This window comes from Zingiber officinale, chromosome 4A (genome assembly GCF_018446385.1).
Source record: "Zingiber officinale cultivar Zhangliang chromosome 4A, Zo_v1.1, whole genome shotgun sequence".
Taxonomy (NCBI): domain Eukaryota; kingdom Viridiplantae; phylum Streptophyta; class Magnoliopsida; order Zingiberales; family Zingiberaceae; genus Zingiber; species Zingiber officinale.
In genome coordinates this window covers 160,546,841-160,557,177 of record NC_055992.1, presented here as the reverse complement: position 1 = coordinate 160,557,177, position 10,337 = coordinate 160,546,841, and the positions used below count along the sequence as shown (strand labels likewise).

General features: G+C 35.7%; 1 protein-coding gene and 1 long non-coding RNA gene across 4 annotated transcripts; one reads left to right on the top strand and one right to left on the bottom strand.

Annotated features, from left to right (window-relative positions):
• Positions 1-2,770: 2,770 nt before the first annotated feature.
• Positions 2,771-5,550, top strand: LOC121971987. 3 transcript variants are annotated; one of them, XR_006109289.1, is made up of 5 exons: positions 2,771-3,319; positions 3,403-3,486; positions 3,872-4,027; positions 4,824-5,048; positions 5,133-5,550. It is a non-coding gene; the product is annotated as an uncharacterized LOC121971987 (long non-coding RNA). The 3 variants fall into 3 exon arrangements; XR_006109288.1 differs by having other exon boundaries at positions 2,772-3,302; positions 3,407-3,486; XR_006109287.1 differs by having other exon boundaries at positions 2,773-3,319; positions 3,407-3,486.
• A 582-nt stretch (positions 5,551-6,132) lies between these two features.
• On the bottom strand, positions 6,133-7,899 carry LOC121971986. The gene is made up of 3 exons (XM_042523546.1): positions 7,402-7,899; positions 7,028-7,208; positions 6,133-6,492 (listed from the first exon to the last, which is right to left on the bottom strand). Exons 1-3 carry the CDS (start codon positions 7,438-7,440, stop codon positions 6,251-6,253), a joined length of 462 nt encoding a protein of 153 aa, XP_042379480.1. The 5' UTR covers positions 7,441-7,899; the 3' UTR covers positions 6,133-6,250.
• Positions 7,900-10,337: the final 2,438 nt, after the last annotated feature.

Sequence of the window (10,337 nt, the reverse complement as noted above, 5' to 3'; positions counted from 1 at the left end):
GTGTACCTACATTTATCTCTCTTCATATCCGTGAGACCGGTTCTAGGGGGGCCGCTGATGTGACGGTTCCACATATATATATATATCATTTAATTTCGTTGGTAGACCGCCAAACTTCTATTATTTCAACGAACGCCATTAATCACATTTATTGATGTATTTATCTTCTTTAAAAGAAGAAGAAGAAGGAGGAGGAGGAGGAGAAGTTCTCATTTGATCTGAAGAGTGAATTTCGTGATCAATCACTGTTTTTTCTTATAAACAAGATTTTTTTTTCCAGAACTTTCAATCTAGACATCCAACTGCATATATATTTGATAATTTGCATCCAAATTATTTGTATATGAGGCATTAATGCGAAACTAACAAAAAAAAACAAAACAGAAGTTCTACTAATACCTATGAGATTTAATGGCAAAAGGGGGCACTTTCTTCTTCTTGACGAAAAATGAAAAGAAATTAACGGAGGAAAACTATCATGAAAGGAAAATAAACACGAAGGAAAATGGTAGATAAAAAAAACATAACAACAACAACAACAGATGAGAGGTAATTTAACAAGCTTTTTAGTGTTGTGATAGAGCTTCTTGGTGTTGACATACGGAGCCATAAAATGTGCTGGCGACAAATGATTGAGTCAAAGTTTTGGAAAATTTATAGATAATTTATTTTTAATTAGCCGTTCATCTAATAATAATGAATTTTATGGACCGTTCATTGTAAATACTTTTCGATTTATCTTATCGACAGTAAAATTTGTTCATAAGATCAGATCAAGATTAATCAATGTGCTAACTAACTGGCGAAAAAGTGAAGAAGAATGGTCAAAATGATTAAACGTAACTTGCAAATAAGATGTGATATATGGAAGGGTCAAAATTAGTAAACTTAACTTGTAAATAAGATGCGGTGTTGATATATATATACAAATAAAAATGATATGCTATCCAACGCTTCGTGTGTGTTCATGAGCGATGCGTATATATAACATTGCCAACTCGATTTTTGCGTAAAAAATATTTCTTTTATTCTCTCTTCCCTTCCGTCTTCTATTGAAAATGGCGATGAGAATTTTTTCCAAATCTAAATTTCCCTCACTCTCTCTCTCTCGCTCATTCCTTCGTCGTCATCTTCCATTGTAGCTCGCTCCTGCTGGGCAAGCAAAGCAAAGGCGCTGCAAGCTAAGCACACTTACAATCATATGCTTGTTCTCAAGCGGGCTAAAAACTCCCAAAATTGCCACCGAACATATAACCGATGCTGGTTTAATTAGTTAGCATCTCTCTCCATTCTCGATCGTAAGTATTTTCACTCTATTATCTATTTTTCATCTTTGTACAATATTTTTTTAGCTCTGATATATCCTACAACGTATAAGCCATAACTATTTTCTTACTAGTTTTTTACTTATATAATTTGCAGGAACTTGCCAAACATCAATTCCCATATTTCATAACCAAAAATAATTCGTTTCATTTTAAGTTGTAATTCCCGACCGTGATCCTAAGATATATTAAAAGGATTTATGCTACAACGTACAAGGCCGACATCTGCTATAACACATGTAGCCACTTGGACAGTTAGCTATTACACGTTGTAGCAGCTACTTAGTAAGTCATTTCATTTTAATTTATATTTCCTTCTATTCCTAATATATATTGTTTATACGTGATTCTAAATAATTTATTTAATTAATATAGAAAAAAGCATATGTTATCTTTATTAGACGTCAGCCCAGTGTTTATGACACGGGATAAAAGCATCTACGCAAGTTAATCTTTTTAAAGGCATTATACACAGTCTTTCAACAGTAAACAGGATATAATAAGAGCTTTTAAAGTCCACAACAACCTATCTTACAATGTTAATATTTTTTAAAAATAAAATTTATTTTTTTTGGTTATATAATGTGCAGCAAACTTACCAAATTTGGGAGCTTCAATTTTTCACATTTTGTTTGATAGTAAGTTGTTTCAATTTAAGTTGTATTTCCTCTAATCATAATATATTATTAGAATTTATGCTACAACGTGAAATTCTTGCAGTAGTTGCCACATGTTGTATCAGCTATTTCAACAGCTAACTGCTAGAACGTTGTATCAACTACTTGGAATGTTAGATGTTATAACGTTGTAGCAGCTAGTTGTCGCTGCTACAATATTGTATCAGCTACTTCAACTATAGCTGCTACAATGTTGTAGCAGCTACTTCAACAGCAAGTTGTTACAATGTTGTAGCAGCTACTTTGACGGCTAACTGCAACAAAGTTATAGCAGTTATTTTGACACTCCAAACAATGATTTCTTACTATTATTTTGTTATATAATTTTCAGAAAACTTATCAAACATCATTTCCTACAACCATTCGATGATAAGTCTTTTCAATTTAATTTATAATTCTCTCTAATCCTAATATATATTATCATGCACGTCTAGAGAAAGCAAAATTATATTGTGTGATGTCCGGAATTGAATTATTTTTATTAAGAGGATTTATTTGAATAATTCAGATTTAACTGAATAATTTAAATAGATAGATTTAGTTAGATTTAAGTTAATCAACTCAGGTTTATGAAATTTGGATTGATGATCTATATGTATAAATTTTATATAAAAATTTATATGACTTAGTGTTTATATATATATATATATATATATATATATATATATATATATATATATATATATATATATATATATATATATATATATATAGAATTGATCTACTGCGGTGAGAGCCCTGCGGTTTTCGTGCGGCATTCTTACGTGGCGAGTTCCATGTCATCCGCGTGAGAAGATAACGCAACGAAGGCAGAATCGCATCAAACTTCTCCAAGTGATTCTTCATCACGAAACCTAGCCACTCCTCCCTCTCCGAATCGCCGAACGCGCCTCCCTCTCCGAATCGCCGAAGCACCCCCCTCCTTCGCCCCCCTCGCGGCGAATACACCTCTCGTAGAGAAGCTACGAGACCGGACCTACGACTCTCTCTCGTAGCGAGCCCTCTTCTACCGCGAACTCTCCGATCCCTCGCCGCGAGCTTTCCCTTGCCGCAAGCCCTCTCTCAACCGGCAAGCTCTCCCTCTCCGCGAGCCCTCTCCTTCCTATGCCTCTCCACTCACCGACGAACTAGGGCATCATTATCCGCTCCTCTCATTTAGTGCTGCAGGAAGTTCATTTGGATCATACTTTCTTCTCAGATTCATTTGGAGCAGCATTGCCCCAAGCCTAGCCTCATGTGTCTTGTGTCGCTACCGTGGAGGTACAAGATGTCGGTTCCATGGCCCAAGAGCAAAGACATGGTGAGATTGATTCTTGGGTAAGCCGGCTATGGTTTTTATTTTCCCTAATTCTCTCATTGATGGTCGCAATGTATCTAATTACCCCTGATGATTGCCCTAGATAGTTTCTCGTTGCTTCCGATTCCCGTGTTGACTCGTACTGATCTGTAAAGGAGGAACGTGCTACCACTTTGAGAAGAATATGGTATGATAAGTTAGCATCTGTCGAGTATGATTATCTCACATTGTTTCCTTCGAGATACGTTAAGTGTACCTTAGTAGTTGATTTCTTATTTTCCTTGTTCTACTTTTCAGCAATCGTACATTAAAAATCACCTTGCCCTCTATAAATTTTTCATTCATTTTTAAAAATATTCAGCCTTGAATTTTTGAACTTATTGGAAACTTTTTTGGACTTCGTGTAATCGTGTTGACTCGGTATTTTAGAGATCACATCCATGGAACTTTGATAAGTGTGAAAATAGAAGGGAAAATGATGGACGTATTCTGCTTGCTATCAGATGATATTTTGGTTGCTTTGGAGCTTTGCCTGTCATTCATTTGGTCTTCCTAAATTCTCTATTTTGCAGTCAACAGATTTGGTATGATAATGTTCCTCGCACCAAACTCGTTGAATATAAGAAAGACCAAAACTGAGTACGGAGGTGTTTAATTACTTGGTTTTCCTTCTTAGTGGAACTCAATTTAAAGATGGTGTTTCTAAATACATCGAGTTCATCGAGCAAGTAAGCAAGTATTCTCAGCTATTTTGATATTCCTGTATTAGAGGCCAAGATGCTATTCCTTCTATAATTATGGGTTTCTCGTTTGATTATTTGTTTCTCTAGAGTCAGTGGAATTTTACTTTTAATTGGTTCAATTAGCACTTATGACCTAAGGCTTACCTTTTGATATTATTGAATAATGAACATGAATGCATGCCCTGTTCCATTATGTTTCTGTTACTTTCTTTAAAATGTACAATGCTCTTTATTAATTCCAAATTTTTGATAAATTTTCATTGCAAGATTATCCATTGTTGATTGTCCTGGGTGGGAATACATTCTAGTATCTTGTATTTTTTTAATATTATGTCGTCACTCTTCTCCAATGACTCATTTGAGATGAACTCTATTTTCATTAAATAGACTACCTAATGAGAATGATTATTTTATCTAACCTTAGGCAGTATTGGATATCAACCTCCAGAGGTAGCAACAAACCTTGTCTTTGGTAGATGAAAAGAAACTATTTGTTATCCTTGTGTTGGTAACATTAATTTTTTTAATGCCATCATCACTAAATCATCTTAGATATGGGAAACCATTCCTGAAAATGTGCAATGATCTTTTGTAAAACTACATTCAAGTTAAAACTTTTTCTATTTTTCTTTGATTTTATTCATTTTTTAAATAAGTCCTCAGATTGTAATAAGCATATATGCCACTTTGATTTCCTAAAATTGATTTTTAATGGGATTCTCAATCTGATAATTGATAGATTTGTCTAAACTAGTAATACTTCTTTTCTTGATTTTACCAGAATCTTCTAGCCATCAATGGGGGAGGGCACACAAGGGGTCCTTGATGTTGGTTGTGGTGTTGCAAGCTTTGGTGGATATTTAGGGGATAGGATCCGATACAATTTGCATTAGAGTGTGATATTCCAACCTTTTTATCAGTAATTGGACTCAGAAGCTGTCATTTCCTAACAATGTATTTGATTTGATTCAATGTTCACTGTGTATAGTCCACTGGGATGCAGATGGTACCTGTTATATTTTAGTCAATTCTTTTGCTTTTGTAGAGTAATGTTTATCCTCAATTTTATATCTGAACTATGCTAATGCAGGTGGGAAGCCATTGGAGCTCAATAGGATTCTTAGACCTGGAGGTTTCTTTGTTTGGTCTACAACACATGTTTACCGCTAATGAGAGGGACCAAAGCATCTGGAAGTGTAGTGACATTTGTCAATTTCTTTAAATTTCGTGACCTCCTTTGTCATCAGCAAGACTACATGGCTTTCGGGAGCTATACTATCTTAAATTATTATCTAGCACCCTTTTAAATTTTTGTCTGGATCTCCTACTGACATTGACTACTTGACGCAAACTTGGTTTGTAAATGGTTAAATGTTGTAATTCTAGATATAAACTTGGTTTGTTAATTTATATCATTAAACACGGTTGAATAATGTTGGTGTTGTAATTGTGGTATGATAATGTTGTTGTAGCTTTCAATATATTTGACGATCTTGTCAGTTTGATCCTCTTCAATTTCAACATGTAGCTATAATGAGTCTCTAATGTTGTTCTTGGATTGTCTAATGTTGTACTTATTGCTTTTACTTTGTCGTAGCAACTGTGTCTCAGCACTGCATCAGTTATCAGTATTGATCTCCATAATCCATATGCAAATGCATCTGATCCAAGATATGACATGTGGATCTTGAGTGGGAGAGTGGATCATTCCTTGCTCCAGCTCAAGTTTCTGAGACATTTGAATTTGAGCTACAACAACTTCAATGACCTTCATATACCACGCTTCATTGGCTTCCTAAAGAGATTAAAGTACGTAAACCTTTCAAATGTAGGCTTTGCTGGCACTAGAAAAATGAGGACAATCGAACTATTTCTGCCTTTAGTTGTTAGACAATAATTACTCATGGAATGCAAGAGAGAGAGGGAGAGAAAGAAAGAAAAGGATACTCCTTGAGAAGCTCCACGGCAGAGAGGTGAAGCAAATTTATGATATTTTAACTAATTAATACAAAATTCAATAAAATTCTTTCACTGAAACAACAACAGCAAAGTCTACTAATATACAGAGGGAGATCACTTGTAGGAAACAATGAAGCAAGCAACTAGTATATAATTTGACACAAGAATGAACAACTGCACGAAGCCAACATACTGTCGTTACAAGAGATAAAGAGACAGAATTAAGAAAATGGAACTATCATTACAAGTTTAAGCAACTTTAAGCAACTGGCTGTTTAGAAACAAATTACAACACCCGAAGCCAACAAACAAATAGTTACAGTCCAATACCTGACCCCAGAACATACAACACAAGAAGAAAAAAAAACAAAATAATAGAATTAATTCAGCCTTTGCTCTTTCCCCTGCAGCTCCAAGTGCCACATGCAATGGATAAAAGCGGTTTGGCCATGGATGTGCCATTCTAGCATTTGGTGGCTTCTTCATCATATCTATACAAATATAAAGAACATAAGATTTTCAGTGCAACCCTAGATTTGTTGTCAAAACAATAATAATAAAAACTACTGCAAACAAATCCCACGTTAATGCATTTCCACTATTATCTCATAATAATCTGTTTGTTTGAGATAATTGATGCTAGTAAATTATCAAAATTCAAAATTTGCAAATTCTTATAAATTTAAACTGCCAAAATTTTCCAACATTAAGCAGTTCAAACACAAGCTTTTGAGAACTGATTTTAAAAATGAGCTAAGCAAAATTTCATGTTGCACTCGCACACAAAGAATATGCTATGGATGTCTAAAGAATTTAAATTACACATCGAGGAGAATGAAGCGCCATGTTATGTGAACCAAGTCAAAATTCAATGGCTGGAATCACTCATTCAAGGTAATAGATCCAATTTGATTGAAGCAGTAAATAACTTAAAATAGAAGAAAAATGAGAGACAAAAGCTTGCATAGGGTTATTGACAGATGTAAATGCAAAGTTCATAAGATAACACCCACAAATATTCCTCACCATCAAAGTTAAAGTGTATATATATATACAGCATTGATCTCCTACGGCGCGGTTGTTGCAGTTTCATGCGGTTTGCTGACATGGCGACCATCCGGCATGGTGAGGAATATTTGATCTCCTTGATCCAAGCCGGCATGGTGAGGAGATCAATGCCGGCTAGAAGATTTTTAATGTACGATTGCTGAAGAGTAGAACAAGGAAAATAAGAAATCAACTACTGAGGTACACTCAACGTATCTTGAAGGAAACAATGTGAGATAATCATACTGGACAGAAGCAACGAGAAACTAGCTAGGGCAATCATCAGGGGTAATTAGATACACTGCGACCATCAATGAGAGAATTGGGGAAAATGAAAACCATAGCCGGCTTACCCAAGAATCAATCTCACCAAGTCTCTGCTCTTGGACCATGGAACCGACACCTTGTACCTCCACGGTAGCGACACAAGACACCTGAGGCTAGGCTTGGGGCAATGATGCTCCAAATGAATAAGAAAGTATGATCCAAATGAACTTCCTGCAGCACTAAATGAGAGGAGCGGATAATGATGCCCTAGTTCGTCGGTGAGTGGAGAGACATAGGAAGGAGAGGGCTCGCGGAGAGGGAGAGCTTGCCGGTCGAGAGAGGGCTTGCGGCAAGGGAAAGCTCGCGGCGAGGGAGAGTTCGCGGTAGAAGAGGGCTCGCTGCGAGAGAGAGTCGTAGGTCCGGTCTCGTAGCTTCTCTACGAGAGGTGTATTCGCCGCGAGGGGGGCGAAGGAGGGGGGCACTTCGGCGATTCGGAGAGGGAGGCGCGTTCGGCGATTCGGAGAGGGAGGAGTGGCTAGGTTTTGTGATGAAGAATCGCTTGGAGAAGTTTGACGCGATTCTGCCTTCATTGCGTTATCTTCTCACGCGGATGACGTGGAACTCGCCACGTAAGCGTGCCGCACGAAAACCGCAGGACTCTCACCGCAGCAGATCAATTCTGATATATATATATATAACATTGTAAATCCAAATCATTCCATAAGAAATTAAAAAAGAAATTTGTATATATAAAAATTTCTAAACCTAAAAAGGAGAGAAAATTATATAAAGAATTAGCCAAAGATTTTGTTAGATATAAATTTGAAATTCATTGCCTCTATTACAAAAGAATTCGGGAAAGGATAAATTTCGTGTAGAACCTTTCAATTGTTTCTTTGGGATAGACTTAGCGCCACCAATATAACCCCTAGCCCTCACCACCACCGAGGGAGATTCCACCACCGCCGGACCAAATTATAAGGGGAGGTGAAGAAGAAGAGGCGAGTAGTAAGAATGAGTTGAAGGCTTAATCTTCCAACTAACATTTTTTAATTGGGATGGAACTATCTCAGAAGAGGTCTAGCTGATTGCTTTGTGTACATATAAGATCACCTATTAAAATAAGGGAACAACAAGAAAGTTATAACTAAAGAGAACAAGAATCAAATTGTGGATCCGTTAACTAATCATATTGTCATGCCATATCATATTTATTTTGGTAGGAAATTAAGAACATAATCTGTATGACTACGTTCTGATTAATTATGATCATCTATGAAGCAATTACTATTCTTTTAAACCATTTTCTTTACTTGTGTACTACTATACTTTGTCTAATGCCTCATAATTAAGGTTGTCAGATTGACATCCTATCATCAGATTGGATTGCATGATCAGGGCATAGGATCCTAACTTTCAGTATATTCATTTGCCACACTTTTATGACATAAATCATTATTCAAGAAAACAAACAAAAAGGAATACTACATACCAGTGAAGGACTGAGAGTTACCTAACCTTCCAACAATTTCATTAAATATTTAGTTATAATGTTTGTTGCAGTGTCGTAATCAAATGTTTACTAGTATAAGGTTTGGAATTTAGTTTAGAATGTTTGTGTTTACTCTTGCTTCACATCATGATAATTAATTTAGTAGGTTATATGTAGGATTTCAGAATTTCAGTTTAGTGTGCTTGTGTTTATTCTTACTCTTTATCATGATAATCTTATGGGCTCTAGGAGATTTAGGATTTTAGATGAGATAAGTTTCAGATTGAGTTTAGTTGTGCTTATATTCTACTTGCTCATATCATAATGACTATACATGCTATATCTAAATTTCAGATTTATAGTTTAGGTAGGCTTATGTTGCTTCTTGTTTCTCATCATAATAACTTTACATGCTACATGTAGTTTCGGATTCTAGTTAGATAAGGTTGAATTCAGTTTAGATAGGCTTATGTTTCTTCTCATCATGATAATTTTAAATGCTCATGAAATGAGCCTGCTTATGTTTATGTACATGTTTATATTTGTGTTCATATTTATGAAGTGGTCAAGTTTATGTTAGATGCATGTTTTGGTTATATCCATGCTCATGTAATGATCCTGTTTACGTTTATGCACATGTTTATATTTATGTTCCATACTTGAGTGGTGACCATGGTTATGCATATCTAGATATTAAAGTGTAATTAGTGTGATCCGGGGAGCTTACCAAATTATGATCCGAGAAGCTTACCAAGTTATGATCCAGGGACCTAAGCTCAGGGAACTTACCAAGTTATGATCCAGGGACCTAAGCTCGGAGAGCTTACCCAATTACGACCCAGGGACCTAAGCCCAGGAAGTTTACCTAAGCAATCAATTAACTTCATGTTTGGGACGATGGTATGATCCGGGGACTCATGCCCGGGGAGCATGCCAAACCATGAAGGCTTATGTTCATGGTTATGTTTATGCTATATATGTTCATGCTCATGTCTATGCTCCTATGCTCATATTTATGTTTATGTTCATATATGTTTAGGATTATGAATAAGTATGTTCATGCTCATGTCTATGCTTTTATGTTCATAATCAAGAGTATGTCCTTGCACGTAATATGTTTACATTCGTGCTTTAGTATGTCTATACGAGTAAAATACTTTGTTAGGAATGAGGATTTAGATAGGCACATTTTTCTATTAGGACACATGGTTATAGAAACTAATTAATGTATAATATGGATTGAATGTGCTGAGTCTCTTGACTCATAGATTTTAACTATTTCAGGTAATGAGATGAATGGGGTAGGAGTCATTGACGAGTGAGCAAGATCGGGACAATGACAGTACAATCTAAAGACCTTCTAGTTTAGTTTTTGCATGAATAATTATTTCTTTTTGAAGAATAAATTCTGGAATTGTATGACCAGTATACAAGGTTGCTAGTAGTTAATGTTATAAGAGCTATTTATGTTCCTTAGTTAAAATGAAACTGAGGACGACCGCATGTGTGGGTTTGTATGTATAAAAAAAA